This window comes from Falco naumanni, chromosome 1 (assembly GCF_017639655.2).
Source record: "Falco naumanni isolate bFalNau1 chromosome 1, bFalNau1.pat, whole genome shotgun sequence".
NCBI classification, from domain to species: Eukaryota; Metazoa; Chordata; class Aves; order Falconiformes; family Falconidae; genus Falco; species Falco naumanni.
Window position 1 is genome coordinate 94,238,805 of NC_054054.1, and position 24,810 is coordinate 94,263,614.

The 24,810-nt window shown below is 42.6% G+C and overlaps 1 protein-coding gene across 6 annotated transcripts in view; it reads left to right on the plus strand.

The window, feature by feature from the left end:
- Positions 1–16: 16 nt before the first annotated feature.
- Positions 17–24,810, plus strand: part of LOC121094450 (SV2 related protein) — a 29,005-nt gene continuing 4,211 nt past the window's right edge. The window contains exons 1-16 of one of the 6 annotated variants that reach the window (XM_040608003.1): positions 17–458; positions 2,182–3,046; positions 7,172–7,332; positions 8,916–9,001; positions 10,066–10,164; positions 12,234–12,305; positions 12,528–12,652; positions 15,329–15,392; positions 16,629–16,754; positions 17,803–17,931; positions 19,289–19,362; positions 19,691–19,767; positions 20,883–20,990; positions 22,544–22,655; positions 23,922–24,003; positions 24,234–24,323. In XM_040608003.1, coding sequence (XP_040463937.1) covers positions 3,012–3,046; positions 7,172–7,332; positions 8,916–9,001; positions 10,066–10,164; positions 12,234–12,305; positions 12,528–12,652; positions 15,329–15,392; positions 16,629–16,754; positions 17,803–17,931; positions 19,289–19,362; positions 19,691–19,767; positions 20,883–20,990; positions 22,544–22,655; positions 23,922–24,003; positions 24,234–24,323 — 1,440 coding nt within the window. In that variant the 5' untranslated portion in view covers positions 17–458; positions 2,182–3,011. The other 5 variants (XM_040608023.1, XM_040608014.1, XM_040607985.1 and 2 more) reach the window with 5 other exon arrangements.

The following is a 24,810-nucleotide window of genomic DNA, read 5'->3' on the forward strand; positions in this document are numbered from 1 at the left end:
GGGAGGGGGGGACACGTAGATCCCACAGGGGGGGTCAGGTTGGGGGGCGGGTTTGCCCCCATCCCCAGGGGCTGGCCCGGAGGAGCGCTGGGCTCGCCGAGCGTTTAAAAGACAGGGCGGCTGGGGGTGGGCCCGGCAGTGCGGGCCGGCAGGCGGGCTCGGGGGTCTTAAAGGCCTTTTCCAACCAAAACGACCCCGTGAAACCATCCACACCACCCCCCGCAAAAAAGGGCAGCCCTCCCCGCCGCGGCTGCCCCGGCCTGCCCCTGCCCCTGGGGGAGGACTCCCTCTGCCCCCCGCCGAGCGCCCTTAGCTTTTGGGTTTAACTGATGCGCTTTGGGGTCGCTGAGGCGTTTCAGGAGGCGCCGGGGAGCCCTTGCAGGCAGAATGACTGACACGTGCAGCTTTTGAGAGCACCTGGAGATGGCAGCTGCTGATCGTGTCTGTGGGCCTGGCAGGTAACAGTCTCCCTCTTTACACCTCCCCAGATTAATCCCAACACCGTTTATTAGCAAATTTATTGCTGCATCCCGGATGTCTTTCTGCCCAAGTCCCCGTTTGCCTGGCGGTGCTCCACCTGTGCTGTGCCAGAAGGCTGTTTGCAAGCGAGCAGCCGGGAGAGTAAGGGACTAGATGGCAAGAAGCTGAGAGAAACGGGAGTGACAGACAGAAGGAGGATGTGAAGAAATAATGTCGTCCTGACAGCAACATACCATTCTCATAGCTGTCACACACTTAAATACAGGAGACAGGAGACAAAAGAGTGTGCTTAGAGGACCAAATCTCACACCCTTAACTTGCTGGAAAATTGGATCTTACTTAGTCAAAAAGTAACATAGCCACTGTATTCTAAAAAGAAAGTCATTGCTTACGCAATGAACATACAAGCTAAAACTCTGCTTGAAAAATGCCGTTTTCCAGCAAGTTTTGGGGAGAAGCAACCTAGAGTCTCTGTGAACTCATGTTTTGTGGATAAATCCCATTCTGGAACTCCATCAGGCTGCTCTGCTGAGACTGCTCTGATAAAGGCCCGCAGTGACTGCTATCCTCTGGAAGTCTCGGTTCTGTAGCTCCTCCCACTGCACTGACTTTTTCTACAGGATTTTACCCAGTCAAACAGACCAGACTTCTTGGATCATATGAAGCATTGAACTATGGTATCTTTAACCCACATTTTCTGAAAAGGAAACGTAAATCTTGGCCATCAGGAAGGTGCTGGTAGACCAGTTCTATCTACTGAGACCTTTCACTTTTCAGGTGCTGTGGGCCAGAGTGCCTTTCATTCCAAATAAACTGCCTGGATCCTTTATGGTAACAAATACCTGGAACAATGCCATTCTTCAGCCCAAACAAGTCACCACCCAATTCAAAGACAAGTAAAAGGGTGCACAACTGAAGAGTCATGTTGTTTATGGAAATCTGTGTGTCTGCGAAGGATAGGCAGAAAATGGCAAGAGAGGTGAGAAAGAACAGAGCAGGGGAAGAGAGCAAACACATTTGCAAAACCTATTCTCTGAAAAAGCCTTGTTGTTAATGTTTTTGAGAATACATTACAGAACATGCATGCATTTAATACAGTTAAAATTGGTTCTTATCATGCTTTTAGGGTATTACTCAGTTGCCTAAGCACAGGCATCTCGATCCATGTGAGAGAGCCCTAAGGTGCCTAGGATATCCTCATGGTCCCATGTGATCCACAGCTGGAGGCCACCAGAGATAGACTAAAATGGAGCTGATGTCTATGTGTAGGCATCTGGATTCCACTCCTAGACACAAATACTTCATTAAGCAATTATCCTTGCTATTTTTAAGGAAACTGAAACCCTAGCTAGGCCAGCTGCAAGTTCTTTCTTATAAATACTAAAACCTGTAAAGATTTTCGATATTTAGTGTCACAAACTGAATCTGTGTGGTGGCTGAACAAGTCCCATTCACAAACTGAAGCATGTTTGGTATGTCATAGCTAAGCCCAAGCCTCTTGCAACATCTGTTGTTCATTCCCTGACCTGAATTTGTACAACTTTACTCTTCTTCCTCACTGTAGTGCTTTCACCTGTCTTTGGTGGTGTCCTGTTGATTTCAGGCCCTTTCTCCAATTTGTGAAATTTATTTTAAATTTTAATCACGCCAAATGTCTCCTAGTCATCCTCCTAGCATATATTTCCCCGTTTTCTCCTGCAGACCTCTCTCCACGAAGGATTTTACATAAATGCAGGCATTTACACGCACAAATAAACTGTCTTCCAACAGAAGGAGAAGGCCTGCAGGAATGAGTGTGCCAGGGTGACATCGTATCTTTTCAGGTGCTTTTCAGGTGCGTAACTGAGATTTTTACAAACTAATCTCATTCTGCATCTGAGGAGCACGCGCTTGGAATCCCTACCAGGTTGCTTGAGATCGCATACAGGAACTGTCTGTGGGCTCCTGAAGTGTTCGCTTTAACAATGTAATTTTCTCTGAAGTGCTGACAACATTGAAATCATAGAATCATTCAGGCTGGAAAAGACCTTTAAGATCATCAAGCCCAGCACTGCCAAGTCCCGTCGCCCTCTGGGCCGGTGTCATGCTCCCCAGAAGACCCTTTGCTGTCCTCCGGGGAGCGGATGCATCCAAACCAGCATGGTTCGGTTTTCCTTGTGGACTTCTCCATCCTGCCCACTTGCTTGAAATCCTCCCTGGGGCTGCACCCTGCCGAGGGACCGGTCGCCAGGCTGGGATCCCGAGGGGACGAGGAACGGCGGTGACAGGGGAGCTGAGCACCAGCCCTGGCCAGGCTGGCAGGCAGCCCCCCTAGAGCAGCGACAGCGAGGGGAGGGAGCCCTGGCCGCCGGACCGCGGCCGCCCCGCCGCTTCTGCCCGCCCTGCCGTGCCGTGCCGTGCCGTGCCGAGCCCAGCCGTTCCCGTGCCGCTCGGTGCGGGCTGTCCAGCCGCCCGCCCCTGCCTCCCCGCAGCCCCAGCCATCCCCGCCATGCGAGAGCGATGAGAGCAGCTCCTGCAGACGCAGCCTGGCAATGGAGGATGATTTATTCCAGCTGAGACAGCTGCCGTGAGTAGCACCGATAGGGGAGCGGGGATGCGCAGGATTTCTCCTCCACGGGCTGCAGGGATATTGTGAATCCTGGTGATTTTTAAGGGAATTGTTTCTAGGAAGTGTCTTGGGCCCCGGGAAGCAGGCCATTTTCCTTGTATAGCTGCCTGGGTTCAGCATCCTGGGGGCATGCAGGGACCCATTTGTTATATAAATTCACTCAGTTGTTATTTTTTGCATGAACTTGGTGGTGGTAGAAATAAGGAGGGGTGGAATAAAACCGTGCGAGTGCGGAAAGATTTTTTGAGAGGAAAGATTACTATTGCAAGGTGGATTGCATCTGTAAATAACGTTGTGCCAGGGAAGGCATCTTCCTCGGCTTCCTCCTTCATGCCGCGAACCGAGTGCAGATCAGAACCTTTTTTCGCAAAGGTGTGTTTGCGGTGAGTATCATCGATATTTGCTAACTGTATGTTTTGGAGAAGCAGACGTTGCTGCACAAGGAAAATGCTGTTATTTGTGAGGAACTCTTTGCTGTTGGGATGTGGTTGCTGGATCTGTGCAAAAAAGGTGATAAAAGCATTGCTGCCTTTTAACACCGGTATTTCCTTTCCTTTTCATGAATGTAAAATGTTTCCTTTAAAAACAAGTGCATTTCTTCTAATGCTCCATTATCAGGTGCTTTGAAGCATATTCCTATTTATAAATCATTGGCTCTGCAAGGCAGGGAATAAATGCTTAAAGTTGATCTTAAATATTAATGAGCTCATGTCAATGACAGAGCAAACTGTCCCATAACATTTCTAATAAGTTGGGAGAATGGCTACGAGCTCCAGCTATTTTCAAATACTTAGTTTGGATGCATTCAGCTTGTCAGTAAAAAGAATAAGACGTGATTTCATTACGCCATTTTTCCTATTTTATTTTTTTAAAAAAATAAACCCAAAACACAGAAAAATGTTCTAAAGTACCTTTCAGTGTCTGTGTAATTAGATGTATTTGGTGGTGTGAGATCTTGCAAACGAATGCAGCTCTCAGATGTCTCAGCTGTGAAGAATTTTGCAAGAATGGAACAGTAAATATCACTGTGTGCTTTTTTTCTTCATTTGTGTCAATTTGTTTCATAGGTTCCTAAGTGATAAACACTTTTTCTTTTTTTTTTTATTTCCTGTGATGAGGACTGTGGCCAGGTAGCTCAGTTTGCCATTGAAGTATTTACAATTTTCAGATCAGTCACTGCTTTTATATAGCATCTGGAACCATTATCTCCAAAATGATCAGTTCTGAAAGTCTACTTCAACAAATATTACAAAGAAACAGTAGTACAGGGGATTTGTGATGAGGTACTTCAAGGTCAGGAAGGATTTTATTGCCGTGTTTATTTTGCCTTTGGCTTACTAGGGCACTGAAGAGTTCCTAGCATAGGTTGTATGAATGTTTTTCAGTCATAATCCCTTTAGACCTGAAATCTGGGGAAAAGGTGTCCATATACTTCAATGAACTTTGCACCTGGCTTTGAGACTGCTGAAGTTACAGTTATAGTCTTCCTTTAAAAAGGTACAAATATAAAAGTTTACTTCCTGTATAGTTAAACCAGGTGCTTGTAAAACTTTTGCAAAGAAGATATGAATGGTACTTTGATATTAGTTGTTGCCCTTGGTAATAAAAATGTTATTTCATGGGCGTAAAAAATTAATTGTTTGCTGAGAGTATGTATTTTGTAGGTCATATGAGGATTATCTCTTTAGTGATAATTTTAATTATTATAGTGACAATGAAAAAACCAAGTAATAATTACTTGTGGTTATCCTGTAGGGTCAGCAAAAGAAAATTCAAACTGAGGTACTTGCACTGAAGTTAAAAAAAACAATCAGATTAAGAGAATTTAAAACTGAATTTCTCAATGGAACTTAATAGAAACCTGAATTCAGGCAAGTTTCATTGTTTGTTTCCTATAGCTATAGAATGAAGGATCCTCTGCATACCCTAAATCAGAATGAGATAAACCCTAGTTTCACTGCAGTCCATGCACTTTTCTTATGTATTTCCAAGAGGCCTGGGGATTTGTTTAGTGTTCTTATGTTTAAGATCTTCAAATATTATCTTGGACAAGAAAATTTGTGACTGCTGTTTGTCTGCCAAGGCATAAAGGCCATAGAAAAGCTTTCAGCTTCCCACTGCAGATGAGAGCATTACTAAAGTAGTACAAGGACTGTTTGCTCCGTACAGATCATGGAATGCCCTGCTTAGCTGAAAAAAATCATCCCAAAACATTTCAACAGTCTGCAAAGCAGGCTGTCCTAAAGATGAGTGATAACCCCACAAAACGGTCACAGTGCTTCTCTCTCTCTCCGGGTCACTGCCAGAATATCATTAGTGAATATGTGCAATTCCCCAGATGGGATGTGGTCAGGGAGATAGTATGTATGCCAGGACTGAGAGGGAAAAGGAAATAATTAATGTTTAGTAGCCCTCTGCTTTGCATTTCTACCACAGTGAAGTCCTAAGCTGGACTGAATGGCTGGTTGGGGCCCGAACTTCTCTCTTTGTAAAACAACCCATGGGTGACTGAGACCTTCATTCCTCTATCCTTTTGTCCACCATTGGACCACAATCATTTCACAGGAGCTTTGTAGATTGCCCATCTTTGCTCTTGTATTAGGTATTGATTGTGTCATCAGCACTTGTAAGAGAAAATCAGAGTTGAGGTCTTGCTAGATGCGAAAATTCTTTCAGATCACCTTTAGAAATGTCATACACGCATGTCAGTTTGCTGCAGCTGCAGTTGGCAAGGATGCTGAGAGTTTAGTTTTGCTGACCCTTAAACCAAAGGATAAACTGAAGTTCAAGAGGCTGTCTGCTAATCTTTGTTGTAGAATTGAAGTGTTCAGTTACTGGAAGTCAGAAGAGGTAGTAGCAAGATGAATCTATTTCCAAAAAACTATTTCACTGAAGTCCAAGGAATTGTCAGTTGCCAAGGTGAAAAAGTTACACTTATGTTGCAGGTAAAGTGAAGGAAGCTCGAGGAATCTGTTACATTAATATGGTAGATCTGTTCCGAAATCTTTGTTTGGTCACAGGAAACTTAATTGATGGAAAATGGACCTCCTTTATATACGTGAAGCGCTGCACAAAATCACTCGATCCAAAACATGAAAGTTGTGTTGATTTAGCAAAGTTATGTTTTCACATCTTACTGTCTCCGTGGCCTTGCTGCAGAGAACAGGTGATTTTCTCTCAGCTGGTGCCAGAAATGATATAAAATACAGGCAGCTGTGAGGGTGACACTCACATGACAATCACCATCTCGTATGCCAGGGCTGTAATTGGCAAGCAGGTAAACTCTTCAGTCTTGACTTGGACTTAACGAAAAAAGAAGTATCCTTTGATTCATGTTCTTATTCTGCCCCACCTCATTACCTAAAAGGTTCAAAAAATGCACAGATGAACCAAGTATTGGAAATCAACTAGTTTCTTAAAATACAGGTATTTGATTAATTACATAATATTAAATGCTTTAGTTTAAGATAGGAGATTAAAGCAATCATACTTAGAGTCACAGAGTCGTCATGATGGAAAAAAAGTCAATGTACTGAATTATCTTACAAGTCGTGCCACACTATGTAATGTTTAAAAATCTGACAAATTTCAGGAGTTCCGCTTCTAAGAAACAAATCACTCTTAGGAAAACAATGTGGAAAATTTAATTTGGTCTCTTCCTACAAGGGTAAAGCAACTGAAATTCAATTACACAGCTTTGTCTAATTTGCAGTAAAAGCCTAGGCACACAAAACATGGGTATCATTAAATATGTATCATTTCATTGTATTTTTATAACCTGTATGTTTTTATAACTTTATAGTTAGCACCGTAACATCCTTTTTGTATAAAAGTGGTGACTATATCGCATAACAATGTACTCTGTGGTTTTTTCCCAGGCCAGTAGCAACCCCCAGGATACCCAGACCTAAGAACAGATATAAATAAAAGTCACAGCATTCTCTGTGAATGTGGAATGGAGACAGGAGGGTGGGGAGAAACCTGGCTGCTCTTTGACCAAAGAGGGCTTCAAGACTAAACCAAACACGGCTTCGACCTGGAAGAGACCCACCAAAGTATTAATCCTTGTTTTTGCATTCTTAGGGTGGTCAAGTTTCGCCGCACTGGGGAAAGTTCAAGGTCAGATGAGGATGTCATTTCAGGAGAACATGAAATTCAGATTGAGGGTGTTCGGACAGAGCTAGAGCCTATTGAGCTAGAGGATGGAGCTGCAGTGCCAAAAGAATTTGCCAACCCAACTGATGGTGAGTAGGCTTCTTGTTTTCCTGTAGGGAGAAAGGTGTGGCCTTCTCATTTCAGTCCCGTTGCAACCAGGCTGAATACATTGGGTTTAGGGAAATGAAAGATCCCCGGATAAAAGAAGGAAACAATCACACAGGCAAATTATGTTACACCTGAAAGTCATGATTTACTTACCTTGTTCTCTGAGGGACGCTTTATGTGTTTGTTTTTATATCACCAGTAACAGACCCTTTTAAGGACTGGTGTATCCAGTTGTCACCGCCTATTTCATACAGTAGGTTTGACTTAGTTTCCTTTAGAACTGATCAGTGCTCCTAAAGCAGGGCTGAGTTTGCTGGAGCAGTTACACGTGGCTCACCTTCAAGGCTGAGCATGAAGCCTCTGCAGTGTTCCCATCTCCTTCTTGCCTAGAGGACAAGAGGGACAAAGTGAATGTACCTCCCAGCCTCTGCTTTCTGCCTAGCAGAGAAGTGCTGGCTGCCCTGAAGGCAACACCAATTTAGAAGATATGAGAAGAGTTGTTTTTCTCTTAGCACAAGGCATGCTGCAATTTTATAGGATGACTATTTTCCCAGGGACTTATTTATTAACATATTGATGCAATAGGAAGCTGGAATAGCATGGAGTGAGCTCAGGGAGTTTCTCAAAAGACTCAGTGCATCAGTGCAAGCCTGCAGATATATGTAGAATTCCAGCTGGCACATTGCCCAAAAAAGTGCAAGTGATGGAACAGCCCAATATGCTGAGCTTCAGTGCCATCACACCAAATGCCTGGGTTAAAGTCACAAACTGAGGTCTTATGACATCTCTGTTTCATTTCGTCAGATAGATTTTGTTTGATTTGCTTTTTGTCTTTTGCTTCGTGAGGATGTCCAACTTGCAGCTGGGTAAAGCCTTTCTGTGGCGAATATACTTTTTAATCTGCTGAAACTGTTGAAACTTTGAGATTAAATTGATTCAAACAACTTGAATATCACCATGTGTTTTTCTGATATATTCTATTTTGCGCTGAGCGAAAGAATTTGAGATATCTGAGCTTCTTCAGATGGAACAAAATAATGAGGTCATGACAATGTGTGGGAAACAAGATCCATCAGCATTTTTAACAAGAGGATGTTTTAAGATATGTCATGGACAAATTCTTGGTTCAAATAATTACAGCTTGACTCTCCATGCAATAAAATATTCTTCTGTAGTTTCCATCACTTGCGTAGTATTGCAGTGTGCTGTTGAACAGCTCATAGACTTCTCACTAGAGGAAGCTCCAATTCAGTGGCTGGTGGATTCGCTCCCAGGGGTGACAGGCTGAACGTGTGCTGGAGTCATTGGTGCTACACTGATTCACTTCTATGTGAATAAAATATTCTAGGAATATTTCAAATTATTTTGGCTTTAGCACAGTTCCTGATGAAGATAGAGATTTTCCTGAGCAAGAACTGTATAAAAGCTAAGTAGATCTCTGTTATATATTTTAGATCTCAGTAGATTACCTGTTAAATAATGGCTTTCACAGAAAGAAAATGCTGTCTCAAGGGGTGGCTCTTACTAAGAAAAGAATACACTTCTGCACTATCTTTCTTTCTAGATACTTTCATGGTGGAAGATGCGGTGGAAGCCATTGGATTTGGAAAGTTCCAGTGGAAGCTCTCTGTTATTACTGGATTAGCATGGGCAAGTAATTTTTATCAAGGTCAATTGCATGAACATCAGTTAGTGAATCTCAGTGATTTCAAATAACATAGCCGTTCTTTGTAGACAAAAAGTCTCCAAACAGATAGTTCTGCAATAAAGAAAGAATTTTACTTGAAATTCTAAAATGACAGCTGGACTAAGGGTAAAGAATAATCGATTGATTTCTCTGTCTCTGAAGTTCCTATATATCAGGGTTTGAAAAATAATTTTGAATCTCTACTTCGAATGAAAAAGGTGTGAAGCTATTCCCACAGAAGCAGATCTCAGTTTTCGTTCAGTGATTTTACCACATTCATCCCATTAGCTACAATCTCTGTTTTCTGTATTAGTATTATTGTAATCTTAGTTTCAGGTGAACAGCAACCCAGTACTTCTAGCTTTAACCTTCATGTCAAGAACAGAAAGACAGGCTTTGTTTTCACTTTTCTTCTATTTCTGAAGCACTATATGTTGCATCTGTTGTGGTATATGTTAGGGTAATGATATTTGGAGCCTGTATTTACTAGCTGTTGTCTGTATACGAGCTTACAATCTGCCATGGTTTAGAGACTAAGTCAGTAGTGGAATTTGGTCTGCAGACGCTCTGTCAATACATTTGATACAAATGCAGAAGCAGTGTATAAGGGAGAAAGGGAGTAAGTTATGAGGTAATAAACAGTTCTGACAAAATTTGTGTGTAAAGGAGTTAAAAGCTCATCCCTGTAATAAGCAACATGAAAGTGAACGGACCTGGATGACTGACCAGACAGGCCTTCTCGAAAACACCCTCCAATAACTTTTGATTTGGCTCTTTGAATCCTCTTTGCCAGTGTTATTAAACATTACAACAATGAGAAATTAGTTTAAAAATGCACCTGTTGCTTTTTTTCTCTCCGCTGTATACATCCACTGCAACTTGCAAACATGACTGTTTTGTTTCACCTACAGAGTGGGAATGGCACAGAGCAGAAACAAGGTTAATTGCAAGAAGGCATATTATTGACTGCTATGTTCGTCTAATTTTCAGGCTGTTACTTATTTTTGTTTCTTTTTTATCCTTCTAGATGGCAGATGCTATGGAAATGATGATTTTAAGTATCCTAGCTCCTCAGCTTCATTGTGAGTGGCGATTACCAAGCTGGCAGGTTGCATTGCTCACATCGGTAGGAAAAATAATTGACAGCTCCTGTATTCTGTAAGGTTTTTCCATTCACTTGTTAATCAGATGTTATGCTTTATATCCCCGAGTTAAATCTGTCCGTGGCCTTTGCAGATTGCCTTTGGCTCAGAAGAATATAGCAGTCTTTTTTAAAAGCCAGAGCTTGAAGAAATGAAGCTCAGTGAGAACTGAGGAAATTTTGCAAGTTTCAGGTTCACAGTTTCATGTAGTTTCCAGGAAAATGTATTCATTGACTTGGGCTTATCCTAAAATGCAAACCATTTGATTAACTGGAAAAAAAAAGGATTGGTAAATCTTGGCTATCTTTCTTGAAAATCTTTCCCACTGCATTTAAGCTCGCTTGTACATCAACAGACGGGAAGCCGTGAGAGAGAGCAAGCAGTCACTTTTTGAGATAGATTATCCAGTGATATTTGCAAGCAGAGCTCTTACAATACCACCTCTAAGCCTGGTGCTTTGATGTTGGAAACATGCAATGCCTTCAGGGTTAAGAAAACTAGTTTTGGGACTCATCTCTCAGGGTATGCCACTGTTGTACGTCATGCACTTTAATTCCTACATTTCTTTTTCCTTTAGCTTTTGATGCTGTTTGTGGTGTTGTCTAAATTGGTCAAAATGCTCAGTAGATTTAAATCAGTTAAGGGCACATCCTTTCCCATACCTGAATGCAGCCAGCCCAGCTGAAAGAGGGTCTTGTTCCTTCTTTCAGCTCAGCGCAGTTTTATTCTTGGTGAGCAACATCAGAAGGAGAAGGGGTCAGTGACCATGAGACAAAAGCTTTGACAAACAGAGCTGCTCTTACCCCGCTTATTGCTTGAGTACGCATTTCTTTCTAAGACAAAATTCCTGTGGTTTAATGTGCTGCTGTGGGAAACATGCTTGGGTTTTGCTGTTACCTTCGCTGGGCAGGTTTTCATTTCTCTCTCTATCCACAGAATAAACTATGCTTTTTGGTGTCACCTCTGAAAAGGGTAGCATTTCTTTTCTTTGACACCTCAGTCTTCTTTCAGACTTTTCTAGAGTTGTAAGAGCTGATTTTAACTCCGTTCAAATCTGAGGCAGCCTGCTGAGAATGGCAGTAGGAGGCTGGAGGGGAGCTGGCTGAGAGGTACCATCAGCATCAGCACCAGGGCTCCTGCAACAACTGTCCTGCAGATCTCAAGCAACATGGGCCAGCTTTTATTCATGAATATGTTCATTGGAACTGGAGAACTCAGCATCTTTCAGGGCTGGACTCACAATGTGTACAATACTAGAGTGCACGTTCTAGTGCCAGGCTGGTTTGTCACCAGATGGATCTTTTAATTGCAAAGCTGACTTGAGGAGTACCTAGTTGCTTCCCCTCTCCAACGCAGGCACTTGCTCATGTCTCCACTTGCCTGTCCCCTCAGTAATGCTAGTGAAACTCTCAGTGGAGCCTTGCTGTGAAGCAGATGAAAGATTATTTTGTGGGTTATGAAAACCCTTCAGCAAAAAAAAAACACCTAACAACTCAGAAACAAGACAGTGATTTCCATTTAGAAGCAGATTGTGCTCTCCAGTCATTTCTTATAATTAATTTTCTTCCATTTATCAAAAGCTCAAAAATATTCAGCACTGGTCTGATTCAGTAGTTCACAAATTAGCAGGTAGGATAAGGGTGAGGTGATGACAGGTAGCCTGGTAGAGATTCGATTTATGTATGTTTATTTAGATTCCTGACCTTGACAAAAGCAAGGCAGCTACTGAAAATGGGCCCACTGCTGGAAGAAGCTGAGGGACCTTGTCTTGAACTATCTGCTGATGCTCGTCCCCATTCCTGGGCAACAGCAAATTGACTTTCAAGTCAATGGAAGTGAAGTTAGTGACTTTTGAAGAATCCCACTATATGAATAATTATCTTTAGTAGTCTCTACTGCAGAAGAGTTATACCTGGAACACCTGGACATTTTGCACTATTGTTAGAGCTGAAATTTTCCAGTTTCACTGTGAAGTTCCGTTCTTTTTGCTGTCACACAGAAATGTTCACTTGTCTTCTTGTTAAGGGGAAGGTTTTTTTCTGGTGTTTCGTAGGTGGTGTTTGTGGGAATGATGTCCAGCTCCACCCTCTGGGGAAACATTTCAGACCAGTACGGGAGAAAAACAGTAAGTGTTCAGCTCCTACTAGAGTACATTCTAATATTTTTACAGTGTGTATGTTTCAGTGCATGATGTTCACAAATGTCGTAGTCAACATGTATGAAGCAGAGTTAAGCAGGGCCAGAAGTGACTGCCATGAAATAAAAGGAATGTGAAGCTCTACTTCACATTTTGTTAATTTTTGTTAGGGCAGAAACTCTTTTCTTCGTGCTTGTCTGTTACATACAGGGCCTAAAGATCAGCGTATTATGGACGCTCTATTATGGGATCCTCAGCGGTTTTGCACCAGTGTATAGCTGGATCTTGGTGCTGAGGGGCCTGGTGGGCTTTGGGATTGGAGGAGTGCCTCAGTCGTAAGTAAATATTTGCAAGTCCAAATTTTCTCTTTTCTATTTATTTTTTTTTAAATGCTTATGTCAGATTGAAGACATGCCTCTGTTCAGTTGTCCCAATCCCATTTTTTCCTAAGTATTTTGGAACTAATATATTAAACTCTCAGAAAGCTTTGAAGATACCTAATACATCACTGAGGTGCATCAGATTTACAATGACTTTTGTGTGAACAAGCTGAGTTCCTAAACGTAATAAGTTATATGCCTCGAGTCCTTTTAAGCTTCTCTCATCCCTTCAGGTAAACCATGGGGAAAATGAGAGGCCCAAAGAGCCCACCCAGCAGCGGGTAAAACACGACAGGCAGCGTTTTGCAGCTGTGCCTAAACATGGCATTGCTGGATTGTGTTGGCAGAGTCCCTAAGGGACAACACGGTTTTCTTGCAAGAGACATCGTGAACTAAACACGAGCATTTAGGGGTAGAGCTGAGCCCTGACTCCTCATTGTAAGAGTGCACATTGTTGTTCAGCCAGAGCCTAAACTTTCACATCTGAACCTGAATTGGAATTCCAAAACCGCATAGCCCAGACCTGGAGTACTGGAGATACCTTGATGGCTCAGACACATTTCTAATAAGGTAGTGTCAGGTTATTTCTCTATTACTCTGTCATTCCATCCGCTGAAGAGGAGGATCTCTAAATTTTGCACCTGGAATAAATAACTGCTCTAAGCTTTTAATTATAAATGTAAAGGGAAAAGAATAGCCATTCTCTCTCTGTGTAGTTTTTTATCCTTATTAATAATTGATATATTGCCCCATGGAAGTGCTATTTTGGAGTATCAGGGTCCAGCTTTGATTGATGGCTCAGAGAATTCTTCGCAAGGCAAGTCAATATCCTGTCTTTTCTATTGCCATTCCCAGATAAAAGATTCAGAGCTGAGATGAAACATCATGGTATTATTAATTTTCTTTTACTGCTCTCCTGCCCCCCTTTAGAAGCTGCACAAAAGCATAACGTGTATGTAAAAGAGGCAAGTCCTTAGCCTGCTGGGTGCTGAGCAACGGTGAGGCCATTTCTGCCATGCAATTCCAACTGAGCACAACCGGGATGATGCAGGAGAGCAGCAAAGACAAAGTGTCAGAGTTAATAATGCCTTGTACGGCAAACACATATTAGTGATGTTCCACAGAGCCCCGGTGGAGCAGCCACAGCACAGGTAGTGCCGTTTTCCACAGGGGCAGATAATGCACAAAGGCTACGTGACTTAATGAGAGGCAAAGAAGAGCCAGTTACAGAACTCAGAGTGGATTCCATCGCTGCTGAGTCTGTTTCTTGTTTTAACTGTAATAGTGATGCCTTTGATAGTGGAGTAAATATGGATGAAGCAGGAAAAGTAGCTCCTTTCTGATAGCCTATGCAACTTTGGATGTGAGTGGCTGAATTTCAATGGAACGACATGAGTATTTTTATAATTGTGTATTCTATATGAGAGAGATATTTTAATAAAAAGTGCTGTTAAGAAGAATGCATCCGGCAATAATAAATTAACAGATTATAGCAGATATCCCTCTACCTATACGTACGTAGGAGCTGCACCTGAGAAGCGGTAGCCTCCTCTGGGAATTTTCTGTGAGATATTATCTAACACTGAGTATACTATTCATTCCCAGTGCCAACATCCAGACTTGCAAAGATACAGAGTATTCTCTTTAAGAAAATAGTTCCATACAGCATTAATCAGCTCCTGTTTTCTGCTGCAATATATAGAGGACTGCTCTACATTTCATTATGTGATTTTACTTCCTTCTCCTCTTAATCACTGATTTAACACAATACTGTGTGCAACTTTGATGAACTGAGTTCTGGGAAGATACTCAGAGATCAATCCACTGTTTGTCAAATTGTTAGGAGTTTTGTCACAAACATCAAAGAAAGCCTAAGGAGTTTAGAGGCAGAAACAGGATGAGTCAATGGAATGCAAAAGAGGAGGGGCAAAGAACAACAAGTCTTACCAGACAGTTTGAAGAAGACAAGAGAGCCTTGACTGGCTGCTGGCCTTTGCGTTCATCCTCAGGAAATACTCACAGAGAAGCTGTACCATTACTTTTTGGCACAGTCATGAAACAAAGACTGCAGAGCTAGATGATTTCTTTTTGAATCCCCACAATAAAAGAATGCAAATTATTTTATACCAGATCAGACCTTGAAAGTATTCACCTCTTGGAGAATTGAAAGCTGGCAGAGTAGACTGATGTGAAATTCTCTGAGCTGGTTGTAAAGCCCTGAAGGAATACTTTACCCAGCAAGAGTTTGCGTTGAATGCTGATGGACCACACTGAAAGTAACAGGCATGATGCCTGTCCCGGACCAGAGCAGGGTTGCAAAAACTTATGCATCAAGAGCTGCTACATTTAGCTAACAACTATAGGGTTACAGGATCACATGAACAGAGCAAATTCTGTCCTCCGTTGCAATGGTGAACTAAAGGGGTTTTGTTCTGATGTAGAAAGGGGAGTCTGAACCAGTGTCCGCAGTCTTGCTGACTCTGTGGGCTAGGGAGGGCTTTGCTTTACTACTGTGGGTTTAGCAATTTTAATAAAAGGCAAAAAAAAAGTTTGAACCTCTCTCATTGTACTAACATGGCATTTTTCTCAGTGTGCTAACATGACGTTTTTCTCAATGTTCACTCTTTACAGGGTAACCTTATATGCTGAATTCCTTCCAATGAAAGCCAGAGCAAAATGCATTTTATTAATAGAGGTGAGCAGTGTAGCTGTGCTTACTGGTCCCTAGAGGGGCAAATTCTGCTGTTGGTTACATCTATTCAGTCCTGCTGACTAGAAATCTCACACATAGCTGCAGTCAAATCCCAGTTGTCCAAGTTAGCGTGGAGCTGATGTTACCCCCCGACACTAGTACTAGCTGGGGTCCAAAAGCAGCATAAAGCATTCACATAATGTTCCACAATTTTTGTTGACTCTGCCTTTTTGCAAATTAACTTGCATCCAGTGCTTCGTAAGTTACTGCTGTTAGCGCAAGGGCAGGGGGCCATTTGGGTGTCTCCTAATTTCATCGTGAAATCAATCAACTACTCAGTAATGGGTGGAGGAGAAGTGACTGTTCAGGGCTAAATTCAACTCCCCATATGCCATCCAAATGTATCAAAGTCACAGAGAACATAATTTTGCCCTATAAATTCTTTAAGGCAAAATGTGCAGCCCTTTTAAGGGATGGTTGAAGTGTCAGAGAAGGGTACTATGACTTGTCTCTATCAGTCAATTTGGAAGGAGCATCCTTGTGGAAGACCTCACCAAACTGAAACAAGTACCTGCTGGCTAGTCCTACATTCTGGTGATTAATCTTTTGTGAATAGAGTTCAGTAGATGAATTACTCCTTTCTGTGTCATTTTTGTTCTGCCACAGTTTGACTGCCTCTGAGAAACGCTGGGTCAGAAATACGTTCTGAGTGTTAAGTAATGAGCTAAGGGGATTAGTAATCTAAGGGAAAATAATCTTGCATGGGTAGGATATGCAAGAGGACACCAGCTTTGGTTTTTGCTAAGAAGGTAGCAATTCCTTTTTTCATCTACAGACCAAACTCTATGGCTTTGGTAGCTTGGTTTCGGTAAGGAAAAAAAATACCATAAATCTCACGGTGGTAGCTGGGAATAATACTCATAGTCAGGTACATGAATAGTCATTTTATTTAACAGACACCATGCGATGAGTTCATTCCTTCTGAGAAGCTACCTACGGTTAAACAGGAGTGTCTAGAGAATGAGAGATTTTCAGAAGTGAACATTTTCGCTTCTGCAGCATTTCAACAAATCCCCTTAAATTGTCTGGGCTCTGTTGCTGTACAGCGGTACGTGTTGGAAATGTCTCTGGCATTTCTCTCTCCAGCTGTCCCTAGAGAGCACGTCGTGGAACGTTACAAAGAAGGAGGCCTTCAGAGCGCTCTTGTTCTCATTTGTGACTTTCTTTTCCCTTTGGCAGGTCTTTTGGGCCATTGGGACTGTGTTTGAAGTCCTTCTAGCAGTGTTGGTGATGCCCACTCTTGGCTGGCGGTGGCTTCTCATTCTCTCTGCCCTCCCGCTTTTGCTCTTCGCTGTCCTGTGTTTTGTAGGTATTCCTTCAAAGATGAATGTATGTTCCATCCATCTAACGCTTCTCTACCTGTTTCTGTAACCCGGTGGAAGGCAACTGTGAGAGTTTTGAGCTCTCTGTCATGTCTACTTTGAAATAGCTGAAATAATGACAAAAATGCTGTTGTTTAAACAGGTTGCTAGTAAAAACATTCCAGCGAGGGCTGTGTTTATGTGACTGTAATTGCTGGAGGACAATGGTGGGCTGGAATTTTGTGAAACCAAATGAGGCCTGGAAACCTCTCCAATTTAGTGACTCTTTCAACTAAGCTCAGTGGAATCAACATTTTATTAAAAGCTGTTGCCATTTCCCTGATTGCTCTTTAGATTTTGAAATTATTTTGTCAAAATCCCAACTTTTATAATTACTGTCCGCTTAAAAGATCCACCCAAATCAGGGGTAAAAGCTGCACAGTGCAGGTCAGATTCGGAAATAAGATGTGTATGAATTAAACCTGAGCTTCAGTGCACTATTAGGCAACATATTTGCCAACCCCTCAGTCTTCTCAAAGGTACATGTCCTTGTCAGATTGTTTAGCGGCTCTTACTTTTCCTTGACACTGACATTGCTTTTCAGAAATAACTCCAGTTATACAGGTGCTAACATGCTTGTTTTTAAAAGGAGCTTAAAAATGCAGATTTTGGGATGCCTAGAGCATCTCGTTATCTGCCCTGTGTGCTTTGCTTTTCTTACTGAGAAGGTATAATGTAAAGAACCTGCAAAAATACCTAACAGTTCTCGTGAATAAAAGGAAGGTAATAGAAAGGAAGGGTTGTAGACTGAAGTTCTGACTTTATGGTGAAAGTGGGGTTTTGCAGTTTCTTAAAGCCTAATGAGCAGTTTGACATTGGGCAGAAAGATGGTTCTTTGAATTCTTAAAGATTAGTCGGTAATCCTTTCTTACATGAGTGGTCTGCTGGAGGCACTGAAATTTCCCACTCTAAACCCACAGAGAAAACCCCCAGTTTGTTTATTGCTGGTTTTTTTGACATCGTTGTGCATGTGATCTGCTTTGCTCTCTTAGTGGCTGCCAGAAAGTGCCAGGTATGATGTATTATCTGGAAATCAAGAAAAAGCAATTGCCACTTTAAAGCGGATAGCAACGGAAAATGGAGCTCCAATGCCTTTGGGAAAATTAATTATTTCCAGACAGGTATGTACCGGTAACAGGCACATTAATAACATGGGATACAATGCAACTGTGCTACATTCATATGCATTTTTAAATAGCAAATCATCAGTGTTAAGTTTAATTTTAATGTCTTGATCAGTAATAAATTAAAAAAAGAGAGATAATCCTATATGCCTCTTTCACAGTGAGGAAGAGTTAGTTTCTTGGGTTCATTTACATGAAAATCGTGGAAGTGAAAAAGACCTTTAAAGTGGGCATTAATATTACTCCAAGACCCAATTATTAAAGAAAATCAAACCTTGAGGCTACCAAAGAACTCGGATCAGAACTTCCAGGTGTGAAGTTATGAGGCAAGATAGAATTTGTCTTTTTAGCTGTACTTCAGTTTTAATCTAATCCTGATTTTCTGGAGTGGGAAAGCTACAAGTTCCTATTCAGTCCTAGTGCATAGAGTAATTCAGGCAGTAACTTCTGAGCTCTGTATCACTTTATTAATTGCCTTGGATTTTTTTTTTCATTTCAGCATTATATAGCAAACTTTTCAGCACCCCTATCAACATATAAAGCAGCTCTGCACTGGCAGAACAAAGAGCAGACAGTTATAAGAAAAGAAAATTACAAAGTCAGCCAGCAAGGAAGGACAGCAGAGGGAGACCTGTAGATTTGAACAAGAGGAAAATTGTAAAGCTAGGCAGGAGCCCGTTCGTAATGGCAGCGTCTTACTAATTGGAGATGGAGGTTTGATTTTCTAAGGTCTGGATCAGCGAGGATTTGAGATCTTGCACGTTTCACAAAGGCTTGGTTCTGTCGTGGTGATTTTGATGGGCTCCCAGTTGTGGCTGGTGGGGTTCCAAGTTTGCAAGGTGGGGTGGGAAAGTACTTTCCCTTCACCACAAGGGTATGGGCTGAGCCCTCCACTCTCTCTGGCTCTAAGAACCACTCGGTTTAAAAGGGGGCTGCTTGCAGGAGGGCTGCTTGTGGCTCCTCGGTACCTTAGCCTAGCTCAGAAGCCCTGAGGGGCTGCTCTGGTTTGCAGGAGCTGGCTGTGGGCCACCTGAATCATATGCCACCTGTGGACTGGCAAAGTTCAGCTCTACCTCTTTGCAGCCCCACCTGGTTCTGACAGATCCTGGCCTTCCTTGTGGAGGTTTTGATAACATCATGCTCCTAGAGAATTCCCCTTGGCAGAGGAATTCTTTACTTGGATCTCAGCTCCAGTGTGGATCCTACAGTCTGAAGATCCCTCAGCTGAAACCAAACACTCATGCCAAGACAAAATACATAATACAGTGTATTGTATTGTCCCTTGCCACGCTGCATCCTCCAGTTCAGGACCAGTGAGTACCCTGACCATCCGACTTCTGCTTGTTTCCAACAGGAGGACCGAGGAAAAATGAGGGACCTTTTTACCCCCCATTTTAGATGGACCACCTTGTTACTCTGGTTTATATGGTAAGAGAAAATATAAATGGCTCCATGCCAGCACAATTCTAAGTGGTTTTTAATGGAGGTATTTTACGGTATCGCTAAACCACAGAAACTTCCTCCTTAAAAAAACCCAAACAACAACACACCAACCTGTATCGATTTGTAATGTATTAAACCACCTGATCGCTAGCATTCTCAGTCTAATTGCCCTTTCATTTTCTAAATGCTGATAGGAAATAGCTTTGAGGTAGCACTTAGTGGAAGTCTTTACACAGTGGGTTCAATTTTGATTCATGTTGTTTACTATAGGTTTGACCAGCTGAGACTTCCTCTCTCATTTTCTTCCTTCCAGGTTTTCCAATGCTTTTTCATATTATGGGTTAGTTTTATTAACTACGGAGTTCTTTCAAGCAGGAGACGTCTGCAGCCGTGAGTACTAGTCCATTTTTTCTTTTTAAATATACCCTGTTTAGTGGTGGAATATCTTTTATTAGATCACTTTCTGCTGTTAGTTTGGAAAAGACTGTGGCTGTCAGCCTGAATTTTAAGGCATCCCCTTAAAGGGTTCCTTATTTTAAACATTTTTGATAGATATTCCTTGTCTCCTGCACAATGCAGAGAGGTCCTGCAGTGTCTCTGAGCCCAAAATGTAAACAGCAAGACAACCTTCAAGGGAGACCTGTTAGAAAAAGTATCTGTTCTTCCTGAGAAAAAAAGTGATTTAGTAAAGGTAAGTTTCCAGATTTGACGGGCCTAATTAGTTCTGAGATAGAGATAACTGCTGCTGCTGTTGAGCTCCCAGGTTCTCAAGATGTGAAGACCTGCTGAGAAAAAAGATAATGGTGGGAAACCACTGCCCTTTTTGTTGCAGATTTTTGTGTGAAAAGGGAAGAAGAAAAGTGCTTTGACCACACTGAGAAGAAGTTTGAAAAGTCTGATTCCCCAGGGGAGGCATGATTGTATCCAGAACACTTGTCATTAGTGAAAACTGTCTGATAGTAGGAAAATTATAGAATGAAGATGGGTACTATTGGGGGAAGACACAGATCCCAAGCTTGTACAACAGTGTATTAGCTATTTGAGAGGGAGGTCTGACTCTGGTTAGCCTCCACAAAGGAGCATGCATCCTTTAAAAATACTTGTTTTTACAAAGACATGGTATTATTCAGTCTTCTCAAAGTAGTATGAAGTGTTAGTATCCCAATTTATGTAGGGAGAGACTGAATAATTGATGTTAATTCTGTTCACTGTCACGAGTCCTGGACTGAAAAATAGCTAAGCCTGTACAGCTGATAAGTGTAAGCTTTCATTCTGATAGAGGTGGTTGCAGAGTTGCCACAAATAAGGTTATAAACCATTCGGTTTCAACTGTGTCTTCCAGGTAGAACATACCTGCTGTGCAGCAAAGTCTTTTCAGTACATCCCTTCTATCAGTTTCAGCAGCAAGAATGATAAAGACACAGCAGGAGTAAGGGAAGGTAAGCAGAGAAGATATTACTTAAAATATATTAAATGTTTGGGTTTTTTTCTTTTTCCTCCCACAGTATCCAGTAGAAGGAAAGAAGTTAAAGCAAAATGCAGCCTGACCTGTGAGTATCTGACAGAGGAAGACTACACTGACCTGCTCTGGACAACCCTGTCAGAATTCCCTGGTAAGTGGCAATAAGAAGCCCCAGTTCTTCACTACCAGTGGCTCAGTGTGATTGGAATGGGCTCTGGTACAAGCAGTGAAATCACGGCATCACAGAACCGTTTAGGTTGGAAAAGACCTTTAAGAGCATCAAGTCCAACCGTTAACCTTCTGTCTGGCCTGATGCCAATGTATTTCCCGCAGCACTGGAGCTCCTTGCTTGAACAACTTGATGTATGCAGTACACAAAGTAGCTGTAGCTCTCTTCACTGCCTGTGTGATCACTACAGATAAAATCACTAGTAATTGCTTTGGGAAGCTATAACGGTCCATCTGACTATGGATTCTATCCAAGCAACATATTAGGCATTCAGAGGAAGAGTAACAATTAAATCAAAGGGGCAGAATCACTTGAACTTTTATCCATAAATGACTTTCCAGAACTATTTTAAAAGGAGCGTGGGTATAGTGAATCAATGGAGGACTTGCTCCCTGAAGCTCTGTGTCCAGTCACGATTTTCAGTCAATTTTAGTGGGTTTCAATGAACAGTCTGACATAGGACAAGCAAGACAGTGTGTGATAGCCGTTGTTTCTTCAGATGTAGAAGGTGATAATGTGTTTGAAATAATCCTGTGAGGCAGTGATGGGGTTATTTTCACTGTTCTAGATTATAGAGTCAGGGGCAAATGCTCAAAGAGAAGCCATTTAATCGGTTACAAGTTGTAAGTCTATGACTGATAAATATGCATAGTCACTACCTGGTACAAGGCGTGTCCTGCATAACAGTCATTCCGGGAAGGATGTCAGTGGATGGCGGACAGAAAAGGGTGTGTACTCTTGGACTGGTGCTATAGCTGGAAGGATTGGTTTGATCCCAACATGTAGCAAGATAGGAGTAAGAAATTTAAACAGGGATACCTCTGAATATGACACTGACAACTCTGGTGCCTGGATAATCCCCACACATGCTCTACGCCAGGTTTTAAAATGATCTGAAAAAGTTGCGTAAGAGAGGATGCTTAACATTGTGAGATTTGCAGAGCTTGATCTCTTCCCTTTATCAATGAGCAGGTGAGAAATAATTTGATGGGAGCATATAAATAACACAATGGAAAGAAAATACCAAGTTCTAAGAGCCCTTAAAAGTAGCAGTACGGAGATTAGCAGGGAACGATGGTCAGAAGTTGAACAAAAGATATTCCAATGAGACATAAGGCAGTCATTTTTAGCATTCACATTGGTAACCACTGCAATAATCAGTGGGAAACATGTCAGAGGGGGTTGCTCATTCCTGCGTAAGCGTGTAGCCCCTGAGTGTGTGGATGTGTGGACCAGTGGGGATGCCGAACATGGAGCAAGCCTCACCAGCTGGGACGCAGGGCTTCTGGTTTCAGGGGGCACCAGTGGCTAGGGCAATGCATTCTTCAGCACTGCCTGGTGCCTCTGCCCCCAAAATATTCTAAAGAGAGAGAGAGAGGGAACAAAATGTCACATCTAAATAACCCAGCCTGTGTTAAAAGCTGCAGCCTCTGCCTTTGCTCAATTGCCAACTATCAACTTGTTTCCTTCTACAGGTGTGTTGGTAACACTATGGATTATTGATCGGATAGGTCGCAAGAAAACCATGGCCCTGTCCTTTTTTGTCTTCTCATTTTGCAGTCTTCTGCTGTTTCTCTGCGTTGGAAGGTAAGCGAAGCATGGTCAGCAACTGGTATGTCTGATTCATCCCTGTTCTCCCTTGATTATGGCAGGAGAACTGGAAGTGGTGGTTTGAAAATCCATGAGATGGTCGTGCTCATCTGGAGAAAGAATTAAGGATGGTGCTAGGTTTCCTCACCAGAATTTGGACATTAAAAGAAGCAGGAGAGGAGAAATCTTTCACTGTAATCTTGCAGACAGAGCAAGCCAAAGGGGAAAATAAGAGCTTATGTCTGAGCAGGAGGTAACCAGTGGATGATTGTTAAATCAGATCTGATGTCCTGAGCCTTGCTAGCTGGTACTGCTCTCTGCCATTCATTACCTATGTTTCCCCATGCTGACTGTAATTACAGTAATTACCAGGGCAGTGCTTCGCAGCCAAGCCTCTGCCTCCCGTTCAGCAGCTCTGACTGCTTCACTTGTGGGCTCTCGGTGGTCTAAGTGCTGTGACACAATTATGTGAGAAGCCATAGCCACAGACTGGTCCAACCTCCAAGTTGTACGCAGCATGGCTGGTGGAGCTTGACGCTGGCATTGCGGATCCACGGGGCCTGACTTTCAGAAGAGCTTGGGTTTGCGTTTTTGTATTGTTCGGTGTCTGTCCTTCAGGCAGATTTTCCAACGAACAACTCAATTGGAATCTTTGCCCTTGAATCTTAATGGTACCAGATTTCCAGCTGTGCTCTGAGAGTTTGCCTCTGGCTGCATCTGGCCTTCGTGCCACATGCACGTGACAATATCTGTGCCTTGGGGCTGACAGAGAAGGAAGTTAACTAATAGCCAGAGGAGAGCTCGCTGAATTGAAACCTTCTCAGGCACTGTACAAAACCTTATAGTAGTACAGAAACCTCATAATAAGAAACCTTACAAAGTTGCAAATATCCAGGTGGTAGGTAGGTTCGTGTCTCTCTCTGCACTCTCATTTCCTTCTCGTGTGCCATTTTTTTATTTGCACCATTTGTAATGTGGAATATATTTTTCTTATTTAGACAAACTTAGGCATTTGCTGCTTATTTCAATAGGCCACAGCTGTCAGTTAGAATGAATACACTTAGAAAACTGATGTGATTGTGGGAATGCAGATTGTTTGGCATCGTTGTTATATTAAAGGTCCAGGAAAAATACAAAGGGTTCATTAAAAAACAAAAGAAATCATTCTAACAAATTTAGCATTTTTATTGCACTTGCCTCCAAGTTAAACAAACAGATTGTACAGAACAGTCCCAAACACTGCTCTCCTTTTTATTCTCACAGAAATGTTCTTACTGTGCTGCTCTTCATTGCAAGAGCTTTTATTTCAGGAGGATTTCAGGCTGCTTATGTTTACACTCCTGAGGTAAGGAGATTGTTTTTGTAACAAGACTGTTTAAGGGGACTGAGAGCATGGTGGGAAAGTCATTTTTATGACCTCGTCACAATGGACCTTACCCCAGATACGAGTCGATGATTTCCTTGTCATTGCTAACAGAACTTGCTGTAGTACCACTTATTAATTTCCATTGATTTAGGAGACTGGAGGGGAGAGAAGTCGGCAGCACCGTTAATGGGCTGATGCTTTGTTGGCAGGTTTATCCGACAGCCACGCGTGCGTTGGGCCTGGGAACGTGCAGTGGAATGGCGAGAGTGGGAGCCCTCATAACCCCCTTCATTGCCCAGGTAAAACCCTCCTCCTCCTGAGAGTGCTGGTGCAGGAAGGTGGTGAAGGACCTGCAGTTCTGCTGGAAGGGCCAAACCAAGGGCAATCTGTGCGCCATGTATGGAAGGAGGGTTCTTGTCGCCTGTTCCTTGAGGGGAATTCAGGCTCGTCTCTGAATTTATCCCTTGCTCCATACGTTGGGGGATAAATAACCAAGAAGTGGGCTGCTGGCTGCATGTAAGGACACCTTGGCAGCCACCACCTGGAGGTGGGATCTGTGGGAGGCAGGGAGTTCCTGTGCGTGACGCAATGCCGCCTGTCTCTTGAAATCCCAGGCTGAGGTCCTGGTGGATACAAACCTTCAGGATATGTGGAAAGAGCTAGACAGGGAGGTTGGGGGAGCCAGGCTCCGCAGGGACAGGGCTCAAAAGGCTGTGTCAGAAGCAGTGGCTGGGTAGAAAACTTGTGACTTGCTTAAGTCCTGTCTAATGCATAAGGGCAGCAGCA